We start from the raw sequence: 22,461 nt of genomic DNA on the forward strand, positions 1-22,461 counted from the left end.
GATGGGTGGCTTAGAGAGACTATGGGGGAGGAAGTCAGGAAAGCTCACATCAGATTGCCTTTCCCTAGTGTCAATAAGTAGGAAGGGATGTTTTCTCAGGAGGAAGGAGTGGGTGTGGGAAACCCTAGGGAGTTACTGAATCTTTTGATGCCTTGGTTCACCATCTGGAAGGTGGGGAATTTGAATTGATGTCTGTAGAGAAGTCAGCAAAAGCTCTAACACAGAAAATGTTCAGTGAGTGTCAGTTTTTTACTCTATCCTATTCCCACATGCCAGGTTGCCTTAATTTGGGTTTCCAAAAGAATAGAGACAGGATGGTGGGTACAAGAAGTTTATTTGGAAAGTAATCCCAGAAAACACAACTGTGAGATTGAGGAGAGTGGAATAGGAAGGGAGATAAGCCAACAAATAATGAGATAATCCTATGGGTAACTGAGCTCAGTTTTACCAGGACCCCATGAGAACCTGTGTAAAATGTACCAAAGGGTCATTTTACCTTAGGATAAGAATCTGAGGCATTCATCCACTGACCCCCATTCTTTTGTGGTTGAGTTTTTCACCAGGGGTGCTAAATCCCCTACTCTATCAAGTTTCCCTGTGCTACAGCAGAGCAAGCCCCAAAATACAAAAACCCCGAGGCAGAAGAGCAGAGAGACATGGTCAGTGGAGCTGCCAGCAAACTGCAGTCTGTCTAGCACAACACAGGGGGTGAACTCAGGGGTGGGCAGAAGGAACACAGGGTGAGGTGACAGAAGCATCTGGTACACAAGCCTCCTTGAAAACACTACACACACAAAGGCAAGCTAGGTTGCCACAACTCAATCTGTACAACAAAAAACAAAGTTGGCCAACACTGGGCAAGCTAGTCACAGTGCCCAAGAACATGATTCATTCATAAAATGGTACCGTAGTGCCCAGGAACCAGACTAGGTAACTGCTTTTATTCTAGAAGGTCATCATCCAGCTCCAAGGTCCACATCTGTCATCAGAAAGGCCTGTGGCTGACTTTTCCATTATGAGAAGAGCCTTTAGTCTGCAGCGACATACTCCTCCCCAACAAAACTTACCCACCTCAAGTCACATGCAACTGTACAACAGAGAAAGAGCATGAAAATTATATCCCTGAGAATATCTCTTTCCATCTGCACAAATGGAGCAACGGCCCATTCATAGCCCAGCATCCCAGATACTCCTGGGAGCCAGATATCATTCCTACTAATGTCAGTTCCCAACAATGAGCGTGGCCATCCAATTGTCATGGGACCCAATGGCTTCCCCTCATTGAAGCCGTGTAGTGTGTCCCCCCCTGAGAAAAGTTCAATTGTCCTTGGATCCTGCTTCTACATCACTTATGAAAACATTCCCAGCAGTTCATCTTCTGGTTCTGGGTAGGTCAGAGTTAGGCCAGTGGGGGGCAAGGGAGTTAGCAGAGGGAACAGGAGTTAAAGGTGAAATTAGAGAAGCAGCCAGTCAGGTTGTGAATGGCCTCCTGGTCCATTATAAGGACATTTGCTTTCACTCAGAGTCAGATGGGAAGTCACTGCAGGGCTTTGGATAGAGATGACTAGACCTGATTTATACTAAAAAGAGATTCTCTGGTCACTATATTGAGGATCTACTAACAGCAAAGGCAGAATAAGGGAGGTTAATCAGAGGCCACAGCATGAGTAATAATTCAGGTGAGAGCCGAGAATGGCTTGGACCAGAGTGGAAGTACCAGAAGTGGTAAGAATGTTTAGAATTTGGGCATATTTGAAGAGTCTAAAATGAGAGGTTTGTTGATGAATTGGTTGTGAGTTGTGAGAGAAGCAGAAGAATCTAGGGTGATTGTAAAATTCTTTATTGAGTACTTGGAAGAATGAAGGTATCATTAACTGAGATAGGAATAGATTAGGGAAGGGGCTGGTTTTGTAATAAGGACATGAGTTTGCTTTGTTTTGTTTTTTAAATAGGTTTCATGCCCAGTATAGAGCCCAGTGAGGGGCTTGAACTCATGACCCTAAGTTCAAGACCTGAACTGAGATCAAGAGTTAGACGTTTAAATTGCACTACTGGGTATTTACCCCAAAGATACAGATGTAGTGAAAAGAAAGGCCATCTATACCCCCAATGTTTATAGCAGCAGTGGCCATGGTCACCAAACTGTGGAAAGAACCAAGATGCCCTTCAATGGAAGAATGGGTAAGGAAAGAACCAAGATGCCCTTCAACGGACGAATGGATAAGGAAGATGTGGTCCATATACACTATGGAGTATTATGCCTCCATCAGAAAGGATGAATACCCATCTTTTGTAGCAATATGGACAGGACTGGAAGAGATTATGTTGAGTGAAATAAGTCAAGCAGAGAGAGTCAATTATCATATGGTTTCACTTATTTGTGGAGCATAACAAATAACATGGAGGACAAGGGGAGATGGAGAGGAGAAGGGAGCTGAGGGAAATTGGAAGGGGAGGTGAACCATGAGAGACTATGGACTCTGAAAAACAACCTGAGGGTTTTGAAGGGGCAGGGAGTAGGAGGTTGGGGGAACCATGTGGTGGGTATTAAGGAGGGCACAGATTGCATGGAGCGCTGGGTGTGGTGCAAAAACAATGAATACTGTTATGCTGAAAAGAAATAAAAAAAATTTAAAAAAAGAGTTAGATGCTTAGCCAACTGAACCACCCATGTGTCCCAAAATTAGCTTTTTTACATGTTAAATTTGAGATGCTTGTGAGGCATCTAGTGGAAATGTTTTGTACATGGGTGAGGGTGTAGTTAAGGAGATTCTTAGGGGCTGAAGCTGCATCTCTGTATGTCTTCTACCTATTGATCAATCCTTCAATCAATTCAACAACATATAAATAACATGAGAAAAAATGATAACCCCACGTGAGCAAGTATAGAGGGGAAAAAAGAAGACATCCAAGGACTGGTACCCTGTAATGTCCAGCAGTAAGGGAGATGAGGGAACCCCAGCTAGGGAGACTGAGCAGAGCAGTTGATGAGACAGAAGAAAAGCAGGGAGGTGTGATACTGGGGATGCCAAGAGCGGACCTGGTCTCAAGGAGCAAGGGGTCAACTGGTGGTACCAAGTGCTACTGAGAAGTTGAGTGAGAGAAGGAGTTGACCATGTGGAGGTCATGGTGACCTTGGCAAGGCCAGTCCTGCTGGGATGCTGGTCTGATGGCAGTAGCCTTGAGAGAGAGGAGAAGAACAGGGCCTTTGAGTAGAGACGGCCCATGGTGACCGTTTCAGGTGAGCAATTCTATGCATCCAGTACGCTCACTGTTGGGCAATCATCACCCCATCCACCTCCGGAGCTCTTTTCATCTCGTAAAATGGAAACTGTGTCCCCGTTAAACACTAACTATACATTCCCTCTACCTAGTCTGACAATCCCCATTCTACTTTCTTTCTCTAGGGTTTTGGCTAGTCTAGGGACCTCATTTAACGTGGAATCATGCAATATTTGTCTTTTTGTACTGCATTTTTAAGTGTCCAAAACTGAAGCTTAGAGAGGTTAAGCAGCTGATGAAGGCCACACAGCCTGCCAGCATGGAAGCCAGACCAGGGCTGTGGCTTTTGTTCTCCCTGTCTCACCCAGAAATGTTCTCATAAGCACAACAGGCATGTTTCACAGGAATCAGCCAAAAGTGTGGAAATGTAATCTTTCCAGGCAGATAATGGTAACAATGATCAAATATTTGCCAGCAACCAGGTGCTGTAAGCACTCTCCTTGTGACCATTCAATTCTGATAACCTTCTGTGGAGGCTACTGTCATGATCTCCGTCCAGTTACTTGGAGGTAACTGATCTCCCCAGACAGAACTGTACAAGCCTGGAGAGCAAGAGCTCTCTACCTGCTTATTCAGAGCTGGGTCCCAACACCCCTCCCAGGTGACATGACTGTCTTGTGGTACTCCTGTAGAGAAGATTTGGCGTTGTCCTCTCCAACAACATCCCCCACATCTCCCCCACCTCCTGGGAGGGTTCCAGCCAGTCTGACCACCTGCCTTTTCTATTTGCTCGAGGGCTGTGCTAACATCCATGGTCTTTGTACAGCTTCTGCCTCTGGCCCCCACAGCAGCAGTACCTGTGGGCTCATCAGAAATGCAAATTCTCTGGTCCCAGCCAGATCAGACTCTGAAACTCTGGGGCCATGCCCAGCAATCTGGATTTTAATAAGCCCTCCAGAAGATTCTTTTTAAGATTTTGTTTCTTTGTTTATTTGTTTGTTTTAGAGATGGGGGGAGGAGCAGAGGGAGAGGGACAAGTAGACTCCACGCTGAGTGAGGGCCCAATGCGGGGCTCAATCTCACAACCTTGAGATCATGACCTGAGCCGAAATCAAGAGCTAGGACATTTAACTGACTGAGCCACCCAGGCGCCCCCTCCAGAAAATTCTGATACACATTGAAGTCTGCAGAATCACTACTCTCCCCTACTCTTTAGCTCTGAAATATTTATCATGCATGTGTCATTTAAAATCTTGGCCCTCCAGAAAGCTTTCCTTGACATGCTTCAGATCAAGTGTGGTGGCCATCTCTGGTGCTGTCACACTCTTGGGTGTCTCGCTCATGCCATGACTCACAGACAGTGAGCTCCCTGGGGGCAAGGACAGAGAGCTATCCACCAGTGTGTCCATAGTCCTTAGCATGACATCTGCCTTGAGTAGGAGTTCAAGGAACATTGAGTAAGAAAGAGAAACCCAACGAGTCCCTTTCAGCATCTACATTCCAGGAGTCATTTGAGATGCAGATTGAATAAGGCAGACCAATAAATAAAGAGTGTTAGGCCCCCAAAATTAAAAAGGCTATTAATAGGAGTCCTCTGAGAACCCAGTGAAAAACCAAGGGCAAAAAACAAACATTCACGTACTCTGTCGTTCAACTGCTGGTTGTCATGGGTGGGGACTGAGGTTGCAGGATGCTTCAAGTATGGGGAGACCTGCCCGAAGGTAGGCACAGGCTCCTGAGGGGCACAGACAGGCACACAGATCACCCCAGGACAGCAGGAGAAGACAAATGCAAATGCAATACCCTTAATGAGACGGAGCGTATCTGAGAACCTTCCCGGTAACAGCACGTCTGAAGCGAAGACAAAGAGGATGAGGCGAGGCTTGAAACCAGAACCCCAAGATCACTCAGTGGGGGGTCGGCATGTCCCTCTCTCTCCCCCGCCGCCCCTCCCTCCCTCTCTCCTGTTCGTGCTCTCTCTTTCTCAAATAAACAAATAAAATCTTTGAAGAAAAAAAAAAGAAGAAGAAGAAGAAAGAAAGGAGGAAAAAGAGGATGAGGTGAAGTTGGGGGTGTGGGTTGATGGAAGGAGCAAGTAGCAGCCAAAGGCCTATTTTTAAAGCATGAACTAGATCAGGTTTCTCTCTTGTTTAAACCCTCCCATAGCTGCTTCCAGCAGCTGAGTTAAATCCCAGTCCCTCACCCTGGCCCACAGGACTTCTGGTTCTCTGGTACGATGATCTCATGCTGCTTTCGCCCTTGCTCATAGGCTTCCAGCCAGAGGAAGTGACAAGGATGTGATCTGAGTGACAAGGATGTGATTTGAGTAAGAATCCCAGGCCGTCTGGTGTTGATGGAGAAGAGCGTGTGAGGTCAAGGGTGACAAGAAAGGGGGAGGGAGGAGGCTAGTATCTGATGGTGGAGAAGTCTACATGGGTTGGGCTAGCACAGCCAGGCTTTATCTGAGAGGGGATGAGGTGCCCGTGAAGGGGGAGTGTCGTGGTCAGCGTTGTGGTCTGAGAAAATCACTTCAATTTTTAGTGGTGGCCTTATCCAACATGGTAGCCAACAGCCACGGGTGGCGATCGAACATTTAAAATAAGACTAGTTCAAATTGAAAGATGCTATGAGGGCAAAATACCTGCTTTTGAAGACTCAGTACAGAAAAATCTTATTAATAATTTTTAATGTTGATTTTAATGTTGAGATACTACTTTAAAGATACTGCGTTAACTAAAATATATTCTTACAATTAATTTCACCTTATTCATTTTTACTTTTTAAATGGACTGTTAGATGATTTTAAGTTGCATATGTAGTTTGCATTATATTTCTACTGGACTGAAATAGAGAGGATGGACCAAAAAGGAGAAAGACCAGTTAGGAGATTTTATCAAAGGTCTAACTGAATAACGATTTATTTACTCCTTGGATGAATATTTATGTCGAGCGTTGTACTAGATCCTGGAACATGGTGGGGAATATGACAGAGGAAGGCTCTGGTCCCATGAATCTGACATCTCTGGCAGAGGAAACAGACCATAATCAAACCAATAAATAAATGGGATCATTAGAATTTATAACGATAAGCAGAAAATTACAACAGCATCTTTTGGTGACATACGCTCCCTTGTAGGCAGTATTTAAACCGGTAACTGAAGGCTAGGAAGGAGCCAGTCCTTAAGAAGGTCAGGGAAGAGCATTCCAATCAGAGGGAACAGCAAGTGAGAAGTATCTGGGGCTGTCACTCCCAGGCTATGAACAAGGGACAAATACTGTGAGATGTAGCTTAAGACTTAGGAAGAGGGGAAGCTTGTGAGCCCTTGTGGGCCAGGGTTGAGAGGTGGAATTTTATTCCAGGTACTGAGGAAAGCTATGGGAGAATTTTTAAAAAATATTTTATTTATTTATTTGACAGAATGAGAGAGAGAGATCACAAGTAGGCAGAGGCAGGCAAAAAGAGAGGTGGAAGCAGGCTCCCTGCCGAACAGTGAGTCTGATGTGGGGCTCCATCCCAGGACTCTGGGATCATGACCTGAGCCGAAGGCAGAGGCTTTAACCCCCTGAGCCACCCAGGTGCCCCAAGCTATGGGAGAATTTTAAGCAGACTCTGACCTGATCCAATTCATGCTTTAGAAAGATTTCTCTGATCACATATTTGTTATTCTATGGATATGAAATGTCCAGGAAAGACCAATCTATAGGAATGAAAAGTAGATAGTTGCCCGCAGCTGGAGTAGGGGTAGGAGGAGTAACCATAAATGGGCACAAAGAATCTTACTGGGGTGACACAGATGTTCTAAAACTAGATTGTGGTGATGTTAGGCAACTTGTTAAATTATCTAGAAGCCATTGAATTGTACACTGAAAACAGGTGGATTTAATAGCGTGCAAATTGTACCTCTGCAAAGTTGTTTAAAACAAGATCTCTCAGCTGGTATAAGGGGAATTGGTTTAGGGAGGCAAGGGTGACAACCTAACAGGAGAACTAGCAGCTAGACAAGAAAAATCAACCTTGAACTTGGCTGGGAATAGTGGAAGGAATCTGACTCAGCAGGTGTTTCCAGGCCTGCGGTGTGCAAACATTTCCTGTAAAGGGCCGGATAGTCAGTATTTCAGGCTGGGTGGACCATATGTCTCTGACACAACTCCTCAGCTCTGTCCCTTTTAGCACAAACACTGCCCCAGAGAGCATGTAAATGAGTAAGAGTCGCAATGTGCTAATAAAACTTTATTTGTGGACACCAAACTGTGAATTCCCTACCATCTTAATGGTTCACAAAATATGATTCTTCTTTTTATTTTTTTTCAACCATTTAAAACCATTTCAAACACCATTTTGAGCCTTAGAAAAACATGCAGCAGGGCAAAGGTTGCCTGCCCTGCTCTGGGCACTTGCTAAAACGGACCGATGGTTTCTAGCCATTTCTTCAAAAGACTTCCGCTGGCCTGAATGCCAGGTGTTGTCTGGCTAACAGACCTTTACAACAGGAAGGGAAAATCATCACCTCGTGATCCTGTTCTGCTCCTTCAGTACACGTAATTACTGTCAGAAGAAGCTTCCCGTCACACTGAATCGGTGCATTGTGGTTCTGCTCACGGAGTCTATTCAGCCTTTAGCAAAGGCATTTTTTTTTTCCAACGTGGTTGATCCTGTTTCACCGCCCTGAGTTCTTGGGAGGATTATTATTTCTTTTTTTTTTCTTTTTTTCTGAAGGATTTAAAGCAAAGTTATCAAGCCTTTCCCCACCCCACCCTCTGTGTCTTTCACTAAGAACTCATATAAACCCCACAGCTCTGACTTCGCTGTTAATCTTCCTGGCTGCTTAAATTCTTTGAAGTCATTTATTCTGCTCAGAAGACAGGTAAGTCATATATTGTACTTACTTTAAAACCCTTAGGTTTCCTCTCTTCCCCAAAGCATGAAACCAGATAAGGGATGCCCCTGCTCTCATTCCCTGGCTTTGGGCTGCTGGCTGCTGAATGATAGGAGAAAGTTTCTATCACCAACCATCTACACTGCACTTAAACTAAGACCCACCCTTTGATCACAGCCTCTTTCTGTTTTTTTTTTTTTCCCTTAAGTTGTTGATTAGAATGTTAAGGCAGTCATCAGGTGGAAGGAAGGCTTGTCCTCACATCTATGATAAATGAAACATCATTTTTAATTAAAAAAAATGCAATGAAGATGAAAGAATGCCCTAAAAACTGGCTGATAGCAAAGCAACAGCTAAAAATTATCCTTTTCTTAGTGGCCAAAGAATGACATACTGGGTGGCGAAACCGACTGGGGTTTCAGTCCAGGGTCTTTGGCTGTGTTCTGTAGTACCAGTGGCTTGTCTGAGCCCTGATCTCCTCAAACATATCAGACAATCAGCAAATATTAGATTCTTCACTTCTTTTTCTGCATTAACACAAAGAGGCAGAAACTCACCTTCCGGCATTGTCTCCAGAGCCTTGGAGCCGACTGCTGGCCTGAGCATGAAGCCAGCTGCCGCTTAGCAGTTTAAGGACTTTGGGCAAGTTGTCTGGCACCCCCAAGCCTCTCTGGGTCCTCTGCAGGAAGAGGGAGCTGATCCTTGCGTGCAAGGTTGCTGAGTGCATGGATAGTAAGGTTCTGAGAACCATGAAGCTCTCACTATGGCTGACCCAAACGAGGTGGGACTTCTGTGTTAGTTTTCCCCTTTCCACGGAGCATGGCTATTATTCTGTAACTGATGGGGCATCTTTTGGCTGCAAAGTACAGTAAGGGAGGTAGTTTTCTTTGGCCGGCCAAACGAACTTTGGTGGGTCTGTGATCTCTGTTAACTGGAAGCGACACCATGTTTAATGAAGGCTCCAGCAGCTTCGTTCCCTCCATACACATTTCCAGCTCCAGGGCTATTGCCAATAAAGTGCAGACATATTGTGAATTCACTTGACAAGACTCCTGGGCTGATTCCTGGCTCATGGAGTGTATCAGCACTTCTCTTCCCTTCTCCCAGGAGCGTGACTGGATTTCTAACCCCTTCGGACCCTTGGGCTTAAAATACTTGGAAATGATCAATTCTGTTTGTTTACAATAACAAAACTTTCCTGGCACTTGGGGGTGTACCTAGAAGAGGATGTGGGTAGAGGGGAATATCGTGAAAAAGGAAACAGACTTTTGTATCTGAAAGACTGTGGTTGAAACACAGTACTTCCACTTAGGAGCCATCAGACCACCAGCACAGGATTCCACCTTTGATCCCTGGGCCCTGTCCCATATGATGGGAATATCTTTGTCTTTCCCAAGGGATGCTTGAGAAGGCAAAATACCAGACATGCTGCCCCAAAATGGAGGTTCTATAAGTTATACTGTTGGAAAGGAAAAATATGTTTTCTCTACCCTCTTAGGTTCATGGACTGGGGCCATGCAAATTGAACTGACAAAAGACATATTAACAGGGGAAAAGGTTTATGTCCTATGCATATGGTGGGCCTCCCAGAAATGAAATGAAAAGATCTGGTCAGGCCCTGAGGCTTACCTATCATTTTAACAGAAGGATGATAAATTTGCGGGGAAGTGACCAGGAGAGGGAAAGGGTTTTGAGCTCCTAGGGTGCTAAATTGTGGGAAGGTAAAGATAGGAGGAAACAAATGGAAGATAGGAATTATTTTGGTGTAAGATCGTTTTTGTGTGTGCAGGCCCATTTTGGTGTGAATTTCCAGGGAGAGGGGTTTTATGATAGTACTCATTTTCAGAAGTTTGCGGTCTTGGGGCACTTGGGTGACTGAGTTGGTTAAGTGTCTGCCTTCGGCTCAGGTCATTATCTCAGAGCCCTGGGATTGAGCCCCATGTAGGGTGCCCTGCTCAGAAGGAAGTCTGCTTCTCTGTTTTCTCCCTCTGCTTCTCCTTCTGCTTGTGCTTTCTCATTCTTTCTATCTCAAATAAATAAATAAAATCTTGGGGGAAAAAAAAGTTTCTGGTCTTAATCAGATAAGAGAGGCTCTGGGAAGGCTTATTTCTGCATCTGCTCATTCTCATTGGCCTTTGGTGGCATCTTTGGGGCAGCATGTTCTGATCTTTGTCAGCACATTATTATTTTTGTCAAATTGTCATGTGACTAGCTTTTCTGCCAAAGCCACTGAAGAAAACAATGGTTCATGAATAATTATCCAGTAAAAGCCATGGGGAACGCACTGAAATGGTAAGTTAGTTTGAGGTTAAATTTTTGGGGATCTGATCCAGTCTTTTTGTAGGATAGAACTTTGAGGACTGTATTTCTACCGAATGAGGAATCTGATCTGTTAATTTGTTATTGCAACATAACCTAACCTATCTTAACTATCGAAAGCCTTCTACAGATTGTATTTCTAATGACTCAAGGGCATTCTGCATTAATGTGCCTAGCAATCCAACCTGTTTCCTCCAGGGGTTTGCTTGCTTGCTTCTAGGTGGGCCAGAGTATCATAGACATGGCAGGCTTCCTGGTACCCTGTCCTCCAGTGAGGCTGTGCGTGGGTCTTACATGTGTCCTGTCCCTTTGGAACACAGGTGGGTTCACTCAGTGTTCACAAAGTGTCTGTTCCATATGATGAGTTTGGATTTTCACTAGGCTTCAGAGAATGGCAGCAGCCAGTGTCTCAGGCCAGAATCCTAAATGAGTTTGATTAAAATGACAATGATGAATTCCCCATTTCTGATTTTGTCCTCTGACTTTTTAAACTTGAGTCCCATTTCTGCAACAGAATTATCCTCACCTCCACTGCTACAACTCTTGTTCAAACCTCTGTCTTCTCTTTTCTGGATCACTAAGAGAGCTTTCAAATCAGCCCCTGCTTCTCCTCTTGCCTCTCCAAGACCTATTCTCCCCTCACACCTTGGGTGAGCTTTTCATACATCTCATTAGGTAACCTTCCAGCTTTCTCCTTCATTCCAGCCACCCCAAATTATGCAGTGACTTCTCTTTGGATAGTATCCTGAGTCCTTCACATGCTGTGCAAGACCCTGCCCATCTTGCCATCACCAGTTCCTATAGTACCTTGTCTCCTCCATTCTTTGTGCTGTATCACTGTTGGCCTTTGCTCAGTCCTTTACAATAATTGTGCTCACCTTAGCCCCTGGGCACACACTGTCATCTACACTCTGAATCACCCCTCAGCTACTCACATCCTATCCAAATACTGTTCAGGCTCCAGATCTCAGCCACACATCACCTCCCACGGCCATGGAAATGAATCAGGCTTCTTGTCACACACCCTTAAAGCCCTCCAAAGTATTCAACATCGTTTGTAGTAATATCCTTGAGTCTTCTTTTCCTTCATGTCTGCCTTAGACTATAAGTTCCATAAGAATGGAATCTGTGCCTACTTGTTCATCATCGCATCCCCAGCACCTAACACACACAACGCTTATCAAAATCCAGCCGTCAAACAACAGTCAATCATTAGTGTTGTTAGAGTTGATCAGTAAATATTCAATGACTAAATTGAATGAACAAACTATGTGTGGGATTGTAAGCAAGACATATCACTATATCAGATCATAATTTTCTCATCTTTACAATAAGTATCTTGAATTAAATACTTTTTGATGTCAAATTTGGGTTATAATTCTCTGATGAACAATCTCTTCTTTTAGTGTCTGCTGTGAAAGGAGAACCCAAGAAGGAAAAGTTCACGTTCCTTCCTACAGCAGGTAAATGGACAGGTGCTCCTGCCCAGCTCATTCTGTCTTGGGCAAACTCCTTGGCTTCTCCTGGTCTCACTTTTTCCATCTGTAACACGGAGATTGCATCCATAGCCCAAACTCTGTCACAGGAATAGTTCCTGGGAGTTGTTCTTGCCTTATGGTTCATGGCACACCTGGATTCTCATGATGTTATTAAATCCACAAAGATCATGACGTTCTATGAACCGTGGAAGACTTCATAAAGGGAAGTATTGTCATGTGCCATCATCACTTTAGCAATAATTTCATCTTTCTTCATCTTTTCTTTTTTCTTTTTGATGGTATGAAATTGGCTTTACAGCAAGACAATGAATGCACTGCAACATAAAGAACACATAGGAGGCGGGGGCCTGGTTGCTTTTCCTAACTTGGTGAACAAGCAGGATAATGGGGGGGGCAGGTTGGGGGATTACTCTTCATTTTTAATTTTTTTTAGTAGAGCTCGTGAGACAGAGTGTGAGCAGTAGGGAGAGGCAGAGGGAGAGACAGAGAGAGAGAGAAAAAAAAAAACTTTAGCAGTCCCCATGAACAACACAGAGTCCGACTTGAGGGGCTCAATCTCAGAACCCCAAGATCATGACCTGAGCTAAAATCAAGAGTCAGATGCTCAACTAACTGAGCCACCCAGACGCCCCTAATTTTTATTTATTTTTAACTAGTACACTCATGTGGTTCAAAAGGCAAAAGGTACAAAAGTGTATAAAGTTAAAATGGTCCCCAGCCAACCACTTCCCTTCCCCAGAGGACACCAGTTGTACCAATTTCTTGTGTATAAGCAGTGTAATTTTCTTCTTTTTAAAAATGTTTTATTTATTTATTCATGAGAGAGAGAGAAAGAGAGGCAGAGGGAGAAGTAGGCTCCCCATGGAGCAAGAAGCCCAGTGTGGGACTCAATCCCAGGTCCCCAGGATCACGACCTGAGTGGAAGACAGACACTTAAATGGCTGAGCCACTTGGGCACTCCTAAACAGCATAATTTTCAATAAATATTTCCCCTATTTGAGCCTTCAATTTCCTCCTGTTTGATTGGGGGAATAATTTCTGCTCCACAGATAATCATAAAGGATGAAAGGTGATTAAAACAGTAAGCAAGAAAAAGTATAAAAAGTAGCAACACCTTCTATTTTAAAGATGCTACTATGGTGGTCTTTTTTTTTTAAATTTATTTTTTATTTATTTTCAGCATAACAGTATTCATTATTTTTGCACCACACCCAGTGCTCCATGCAATCCGTGCCCTCTATAATACTCACCACCTGGTACCCCGACCTCCCACCCCCCGCCCCTTCAAAACCCTCAGATTGTTTTTCAGAGTCCATAGTCTCTCATGGTTCACCTCCCCTTCCAATTTACCCCAACTCCCTTCTCCTCTCTATCTCCCCATGTCCTCCATGCTATTTGTTATGGTGGTCTTTTTATCCAGAAAGAAACCAGTAGTTTTGTATTCTCCGTCTGGCAATTTCTTTGAAAATTGCTTCTGTATGACATTCCATTCAGAAATTTCTGCTTCAGGGCTGTTGAGTTCACACTTCAAATATCATTAGCAAAATCCACCCACAGGTTTGCAATTACAAAAAAGGACTGGTGGAAACGATGTTTCCTTGGTGGAAGGAGCCGTGTTCAATGACAGTTCTTGATTAGGAAGATTGCACAGGGCCCACCATCCAGGCTTTACAGGTGCAGGAATCCTGCAAGTCTCGTAGCCCTGTAGCCTGCAGCTCCTGAGCCCACAGGACTCCAATCCCTCACCTGCAAAGAGGTCCCTCCTTCCTGTCACAGGTGAGGTCAGTGTCTGCCACAAATGTCACTGGGGCTGCGGCATGTAGACTGCTCAGGTGCAGGGCTGCTCACAGCACCAGACGGGAGAGCAGGTTGCATGCCAGCCTTGCACCTGCTTGATCATAAACATTTGTCTCCGAGTTCCTCCTGTTGTAACACAACCCACCTCCTCCAGTAACCATGTGTTGGGAAGGAGAACCATAGCCCCCATCTACCTCTGACCCCAAGCCTCTGTGTTTAATCAGGAAGCTTGATACCTGCTGAAAGGTCAAACTGGCTTAAGCAGACAGAAGTTAAATAGATCTAAGTTCCTACAGGCTGCTTGAAAAGCCAGGGAACACCCTAAACATCCATCCACAGATGAATGGATAAAGAAAATGTGGTATGTACATACAGCGAAATACCATTTGGCCCAAGATAATCTGGACACCTGGGTGGTTCAGGTCATGATCCAGGATCCTGGGATCAAGTCCCGCATCAGTGTCCTTGCTCAGCGGGAAGCCTGCTTCTCCCTCTGCTTGCTGTTCCCCCTGCTTGTGCTCTCCTTCTCTTTCTCTGACAAATAAAGAAGTAAATATAAAAGAAAAAAATGAAAAGAAAGAAAGATAATCTTGCCATACAGAACAACGTGGATGGAGCTGGAGGACATTAAGCTAAGTGCAACAAGCCAGCCCCAGAAGGATGACTACTACACAATGCCACTTCTAGGAAGTATCCAAAATAGTCCAGCTCTTAGAAGCAGAGTAGAAAGCTGGGTACCAGGGACTCCAGGGAGGGGAAACAGGACTACCAGCTAGATACGGGATGTAGGTACATCACTTCTCTTTCCTGGGCCTGATCCTTCTAAGGGAATGCTGGACAAGGTGACTTGTAAGGGTGTTATAAATTGTGAGGCTTTGATTTCACGACACTATTTCATTCATGTGAACTTTCCTCTCAGCGTCTGGAAACAGAGACGTTAAAATGGAAAAAAAAGGCTGTTGTCCTCAGTGTGACAGGTAACTAGGCCAGCCTTCACTCCTGACTTGGTCTGGAACTCTGGAACACATTTTTCAGCTTATCTCTGCCTTGATTTTTCCATCTGTCCAATGGACACAAAGCAACTCCTCCCCCGGAATGTAACAGGAAACAGAATCATGGCAACAAGAACAGCAACAAATGCAGGATGTTCATAATGCCCCCCAGTCCAAAACAGCTGAGCTTTCAGGCCACGGCTTTCTGTCCCCTCCACAGGCAGGCCCTCCCCTCCCCCCTAGATCAGGCCAGGTGCCATGACAGAGGAGCTCCTGGCATCCCACCATGCCCTCGTGTGCAAGTACACGTGCCTGTCCCTCCTCCCACCCGAGGCAAAGACCCTAAGCCCCACAGAGGTGGAGACTTGCCCCTTTCCTTCAATCTCTTTAGACCCGACACCCAGCATGATTGCTTGGCTCTCAGTGAGTGTGTGTTGAGTGAATAAAGACTGAATGCATGCTTTAGGCATTTCAAGATTTCCTATGGTGTTTTCTTTGAGAGCACGAGCCCCGCTGAGTGAGCAGGTGGCCCGATATCTCGGAAAGGCCACTGCTCTGCCGCTCTTAGGAAGCAGGTTCAGCCCTCTCTTGTTTAGGCAGGTTTCTTGTCCACTCTGAGTCTCGGTTTCCTGATCTGGGAAAGGGGTGGGGTAGCTTAGATCCCTTGCCTGAAGATCTAAACCTGTCTGTTTATTAAAATGTAGACTTCCAGGCTAAGATCAGTCCAAGAAGACTAGAGTGTCAGGAGAGGAGGCTGCCTTTTCATAGGGCCAGTGACTCTGACCTTCACTGAATTCAAGGCCGCTGCATAGAGGCCCCCAAGGTTTCTCCTCAACTTGAGCCGGAGGTTGCAGGGTTCCATGTCTCCCATGAAGCCGTTTCTCTCCCCAGCATCTGGACTTGGAGAAGAGAGGAAGGAAAAAGGGGTGGCTTTTCTCGATACCACAGGTGAGTCCCTTCCTCCCTCAGGGCTCTGTGGGTGGCCCCATCTGTCAAGGGAGTTCCCCCACTTCTCCAGACACAGCCCCCACACCCTGGTGCAGCACGTCCCCAGTCTTCATATTGTGTGATCCACACAAGTCTCTGCATATTTAGTAAACATTGAAAACAACCATGTAAGTAAAAATACAAAGAGGAGCATGAACCACAATTTCCACCTTCTCAACTGCGCTACGGGATGTTCCGGGAATTGCTAGGAGATGGACAGATTTTAACGTAACAGTGTCTCTCCACTCAGCTGCCCACTACAGATATCTGGGAGACTGATCAATCGGTTGATCAATTTTGGTGGAGATGTCTGGGCCACATCCCAGATCTATTCAACCTGAATCTCTAAGTGCCCAAGCATCAGAACTGCAGAATAAGGAAAAAAAAAAAAATCTCCCAGGGATGTCAGTGCCCAGTCAGGGCATTTGCTTTTAGATAATGTCATCCTTTCCAAATGCAGAGCTATTGAGAACTCGTGCCATTTACTTGAACTTTCCATTACACGAGAGCATTTCCCACCCATCCTGAATGCCTCCAAAGGCAGAGACAAATTATTCACAAAGTAAGTGTCCCTGTCCTTCATGTGGACATCTCTTATCTTAACTTGTCATGATGTATGCCATTGGCTGTCACCTCCTGAACGCAGGCAGTGACTTTCATCTTTGAACTCCTTGTGCCCAGCTGCGGATATGAGTTCAGTAAATGTCCAAAGAGGAAGCACGTCTGCCTGAGTGTCAGAAATGGGAAACTTCTGTTGTGAGAAAAGCCTGCCGGTGACATTATCTGCAAATCTCTTCCAGAGCTGCCTGCAAGGTCGGTCGATCTGTCCGCCCTGAACCTGACAGAGCTGGTGAACGGAATGCTGAATAGAGCTTTAAAAGGTAACTTTTTTTTTTTAAAATTTAAATTCAATTGGCCAACTTACAGTACATCATTAATTTCAGGTGTAGTGTTCAATACATTATCAGTTGCATATAACACCCAGTGCTCATCACATCCCATGCCCACCTTAATGCCCGTCACCCAGTTACCCCATCCCCCACCCAACTCCCCTCCAGCAACCCTCAGTTTCTAAAAAGCACAATCCAAACCTACTTCCTCCTTGTACCCATTTCACTTCTGCAACTTGGTCAAGAAAGGTCAGGTCTCTGCACCCCAGCTTCTCGGTGCTCAGATGGAGAATGCAGTGTCCTACCTAACACCTGATGAGACTGAAAACATACAAATGAAGTTGGGGGCTTGGCAGCATCTGGAGAGCAAGCTGCATTCCAGACATCGCCTGTGTGCAGGCATTTCTGATCACAAGTACACTGTGGGAGAATTGTCAGGGCTTAGGGACTGATCAGGAAATAGAGTCAAGTGACATATACTTCTGCAATTTTTGGTTGCTTTTATGTGATTTTTGTGTATTATTTTCAATGTTTGGTATTCTATTATTTATTTTGTTATTTACTTTTATTATTTGTTCATCATATTTTTTTAAAGATTTTATTTATTTATTTGATAGAGGTCACAAGTAGGCAGAGAGGCAGGCAGAGAGAGAGAGAGGGGGAAGCCGGCTCCTAGCTGAGCAGAGACCCTGATGCGGGGATCGATCCCAGCAGCTTGGGATCATGACCTGAGCTGAAGGCAGAGGCTTTAACCCACTGAGCCACTCAGGCACCCTGTTCATTATATTTTTAATTTCTATTATCTGTTTACTAATTGATGGTATTATGATTGTCAGGAGGCTGACGGCTTCTTTTATCTCAATATCCGTGGCAGATACCAAGAAGTTCTTCTCCTTGCTAAGCATCACTTCCTACAGCTCCTTTGCCTTCCACAAGTTTTCTGTGGCCGTTTACAACAGTAAGTGCTGCTGGACTCTTCTTGGTGGCCGTGATGGTGAGCAATGGTCTTGCAGGGCCAGGTTCCTTGTCAGGACTGCCCTATGGATACTGTCTCTTTCACAGTTTCCAACCTGAAGACTGTGGACCCCACCAAATTCCCCACCCGGTACTGCTACTGTGTGAACAACAGGACCAATGACTTGTCAGGTGGGTGGCGCTACCCGCCAGGCTTGTGGCTTTCCTGATTTTGCCTGTCCCCTTTCAGATGAGTTTGACTTAATTTTTTTTTCTCCTTAGAGTGGAATAAGAAAAGACAGTAGTATCTATTATGCTTAGCTACGTACCCATCCGCTGTCGAGAACGTTCTTTTCTTGGTTTTTATCCTAGAGAAATTGTTAGGTCTGAACAAAGGGGCAAGAACAACATGTTCATGCAGCGTTGTTTTAACAGAAAACTCTGAGAACCATGTAAATACCCACCATTAGGAAAATGGTTGAGCAGTCTATACTTTGGTAAATAGACACAGGTCATGCATAAATGAATGGGTGTGGCTAGAGTTGGCTCACATCTGGAAATATTTCCATGCCATTTTTAATTAAAAAAAAAAACAGAGTTACAAAATAACGTATGAAATATCTCTTGGTAAAGAGACATGTATGTGGGAATCAGGTAGGTGTTCACCCCTGAAAGATCAGGATGCATGTTTTGCGGTGGACGAGGGCATCCCCGGATCTTTCGCTGCTAGGATACTCTTGTATTACTTTTACAGATGAAAGTTAAAATTATTTGATGTTCCTTCTATTTAGAGAACCCAAAAAGTAAAACTGAAAGTTAATATTTCACCATGAATCCACCCATTCAATGGTTCTTTACTGAGCACATAATATTAGCCATACTCTCCTCTAGGTGTGGGGGTACCACACTGGGCAAAGTGGACACACGCAGTTTGCGCTCATGGACTAGGGTCTATAGGAAGGGACCGAGAATCAATGAATACACCAATAATACATGGTATGTTGGCTACTAACGTGACCATGAGAACAATAAAGCAGGGGAAAGGGTGAGGAGGGAAGTGGTGGTGGGCATGGCTGCTGTGTGTAGGATGGTCAAGGAAGTCTTTGCTAATGAGGCAGGAAGTAGAGAGACAGCCCTGTGGTACCCAGGGCCAGAGTGTTTCAGACAAAAACCCAGGCAGCAGGGTAAGGATGAGAGAGGCTAGCATGGCTGGAGCAGGTGGGCCAGGGCTGATGGTCATAGGAAATGAGCTCAGAGTTATGGGGGCAAATCAGGGAAGGCTCTGAGGATCAAGTAAGAGTTTATAGTCCACGGCAAGGATTTTGATTTTCACTCTGAATAAGAAGGAAGCCACAGTGATTATCCACACAGAGAAGTGGTGTGATCTAACTTATATTTTAAAATGATCTCTTTGACTTTTCATTTAAAAACAAATAGATTGTAAGAGAGTAAGGAGTGAAGGTAGAAAAGCCTCCTGGTCTTTTTCTCACTTGACCCAACCTTAAAAATATTTTCTAGGATATTACAACTCTGAAAACATTTGTAATGACTACATAACCTGGAAACATCAGCATTTTCTTAGCCATATGCTGCTGACTTTTGGGTGGATTCTAGGTTTTTCTTAACATAAAAATTCCTGTATTGGACATCTTGGTGCCTAAAACATTTCCCGTTTTCAGATTACTTTCAAAGGATAGATTCTTTGAAGTGGAATTTCTGGAACAAATATTGTGAACATTTTAAAGAGAGTAATTAGTAATGTTTAATGAGTACTGTATGCCAGGCCCCACAGCAAGTACCTCACAGCCATTGCCTTGTTTAACTGGTCCTTCAAATCTTAACAACAAATTACACGTGGGCGGACAAATGTCCATAACCACAGATTCCTCATCCTCTCATTAGTCCCTGCTGGGGGCCCAGTTTAGAATGGGTACTGAGTCCCTGCCCTGAATGCGTAAAAGATAAAAATAAAATGTAAAAAGTGGACTTGCATCTGTAGGGAAAGAGTTTCTAACTCCCTTCGGTGAGCTAAAGCATATTTCCAAACACCTGAAATGGTTATTTGAAAATAATTGATCCATTGACCATTACCACTGATAAAATAGTGTGCTGCTCCTTCTGTAAGCCATGACAATTTTTTTTTTTTTGTGACACATCACAATGTGCTGGTGTCCACTCCCCTCAGATCACTACCATGAAAGGCTGTACACAGGTTAGCATCTTGCCATTGCTCAGTCTCTAGGGGAAGATAGATTTGTGGATACTCTTCAGACCTGGATCATTTTCACTTGAGTAGTCTCAACTCTGACTTAAAGACCCCTTGTATTTTTAGGTTTTTTTTATATGAAAGTAGCTTAAATTTCCTTGATTTAAAAAAATAATGTATTATGATGTCAAAATGCCATACAATGGGGACAATATAATAAAAAAAATCAGAAATACCTAAAATCTCCACATCCGTAGGTAATCACATGACCCAAGGTGGTGTAAACCACCTCTCTGATCTACTTATCTAAGCCACCTGTCAACTAGTCTTCTAACCTACTTGTCTACTGTCCCACCTGCCCCATTCATCTGCCCATCTATCTACCCATCCTACTCTGTATTCTCTATATAATTTAGTATATAAGCCAGGCTATTATGACAAAGGACCCCAAAATAATTTGTCTGATGGAGGGTAGAAGGTAAAAGTTTTTGTGTCTGACCATCTGGGTAAACCTACCAGGGCTGCTCTGTTTGATGGTTAAGTGGCCCAGGCTCCTTCTAGTTTGTTGCTCTGCCTCCCATGATGCATTGCCCTTGTTCTCATAGTCCAGAATGGCTTGCTTCCACATCTGCATTCCAGCCACACAGAAGAGGAGAAAGGAATTAATGACATTCCCACTCACTATATAAACACACTTTGGAAACTTTCCACATGGCTTCTTCTCATGCTCTATCATCTAGAGTTTAGTCATATGGCTTCACCCACCTGCAAACACACTCAAAAATGTAGTTTTGTGTTAAGCCACCATATGCCCAACTAAAATTTCATGTTCTCTCACGAAAAGATAGGAGCCATATCTGCCACATTTTCCATGCAGCTTTATAATCCATCTTTTTTTTTAAGATTTTTTATTTATTTATTTGACAGAGAGAGATCACAAGTAGGCAGAGAGGCAGGCAGAGAGAGAGGAGGAAGCAGGCTCCCCGCTGAGGAGAGCCCGATGCGGGACTCGATCCCAGGACCCCGAGATCATGACCTGAGCCGAAGGCAGCAGCTTAACCCACTGAGCCACCCAGGCGCCCTATAATCCATCTTTAATCAGTGCATCTTAAAAGCCATTCTATTCCAATGAATATAAATATGTCTCATCCTTCATATGAATTCATAGTATTGTTGAAAGAATGTACTATAATGTATTTAATTTGTCTCTTCTTGATGGAAATTTAGTTTATCCCCAGGTTGTTATAATTATAAGCAATGCTATGATGAATACCTGTGTACTTGGAGTACTTGCCTAATTATGCTGTAGGAGACAATCCTTGAAGTAGAATTGCTGTCTGACAGGGAAATAATTTTGTAGTGATTCAAATTACTAAAATTTCCTCTAAGACATCTCCCATAAGTTTACACTCTTACTAATACTGTGTGAGAGCACGTGTTTCCCACACCTTTGGCAGCACAAAGGACTAAGACACATTCTTCAATTATTACCAACTGGATAGGCAAAAAGGCTTTTTCCCCTATTTTCTATGCATATATAAAAGTAGTCAGAAATCACTCATCAATTGCTAATATTGTTAATAAATTAGATAATTCAAATTTTCATCAAAACAAAAATGTCTTTGAGGTAATGACAGCTGGTTTACTTCCAAGCTGTATAGAAAGATTGTAAAAGCCATTCTGAAGGGAGAGTTCATACAGAGTGTTGAGTAAGACATTGCTTGAGCAGCCGTGGGAACATTAGGAAGAGTGGGAGCTTTGGCCCAACATAGACCTCCACCACATCCTCTGGGACCCTGGGAAAATTTGATCATCTCTCTGAAACTTGGGCACAACCCAGACTCCGTTTTGGTGCCCTGCCTCCAGGGCCATGGTCTTGGCTTCTGTGCAATATTAGTAGCAGATTATAGTTTACTTGTCTTCTTATGAGCTTCCCGGCCTCCCACCAATCTCAGCTTCTGGCAGGCAGTGATGGTGTCTCACATAATCCTCCAGTACTGAGCAGGTGTCTGGTGCCCTGCAAACACTCAATGAATATTAGATAAATGAATTAATGAACAAAAAATACATTTGATAAGTAGGAAGAAAATAGATGGAAGAAATAATGAAATACTATCCTTCCTCAGTTTCCACAATGTGACCAAGGACAGACTAGAAAGGAGAACAACCAAGTTGGCATCCCTTTTGCATGGTTAGGTAGCCACACCTGCATGGTGTTCTACCACGCCTCCTCTCCTGGAGATCGACCATGTATCTATGCAGGTGTGATAAGATCACACCATGGCTCTGGGTCCGTAGACAAGTGTCCACCTCCTGTTGGCCTCCTGTGCTGCATGTTCCATTGGTTGTCATACATGGACCCTCTATGGGTCCTGCATTTTCAATCCTTTGCATTCAGTATTTTCAAATCAGCTTGCCCCCAACCTGAGCTCATAGTCCCATCGAATAAAAAAAGTGTTTTCACAAAGCACGATAGGAAATTATCCAGATAACACCAGAAGCTTCTTCCTTAACTCTTTGGGGCTCCTAGAATTCACATCCTTGTTCTGGAAGCCAATAATGCACTGGATTCTGGGAAGCCATAAATGAACACCGGACAAGGTAGCAGCTGTTTGCCTGGAGCTACACTGGGGAATTACACTGGTCAATGGCTCCCACCATGCCAAGCAATGGCCTTATTCAAACCCCTTTCAGAGAGAAAGTTCACAAAGATTTGAT

General features: G+C 44.2%; 1 protein-coding gene across 1 annotated transcript in view; it reads left to right on the forward strand.

The window, feature by feature from the left end:
• The first annotated feature begins 10,659 nt into the window (after nucleotides 1–10,659).
• Nucleotides 10,660–22,461, forward strand: part of HHLA1 (HERV-H LTR-associating 1) — a 33,710-nt gene continuing 21,908 nt past the window's right edge. The window contains exons 1-6 of the mRNA XM_044246959.1: nucleotides 10,660–10,738; nucleotides 11,825–11,881; nucleotides 15,598–15,654; nucleotides 16,494–16,574; nucleotides 17,458–17,541; nucleotides 17,646–17,729. Coding sequence (XP_044102894.1) covers nucleotides 10,660–10,738; nucleotides 11,825–11,881; nucleotides 15,598–15,654; nucleotides 16,494–16,574; nucleotides 17,458–17,541; nucleotides 17,646–17,729 — 442 coding nt within the window. The remainder of the gene's footprint in view (nucleotides 10,739–11,824; nucleotides 11,882–15,597; nucleotides 15,655–16,493; nucleotides 16,575–17,457; nucleotides 17,542–17,645; nucleotides 17,730–22,461) is intronic.

This window comes from Neovison vison, chromosome 4 (assembly GCF_020171115.1).
Source record: "Neovison vison isolate M4711 chromosome 4, ASM_NN_V1, whole genome shotgun sequence".
In the NCBI taxonomy this organism is placed as follows: Eukaryota; Metazoa; Chordata; class Mammalia; order Carnivora; family Mustelidae; genus Neogale; species Neogale vison.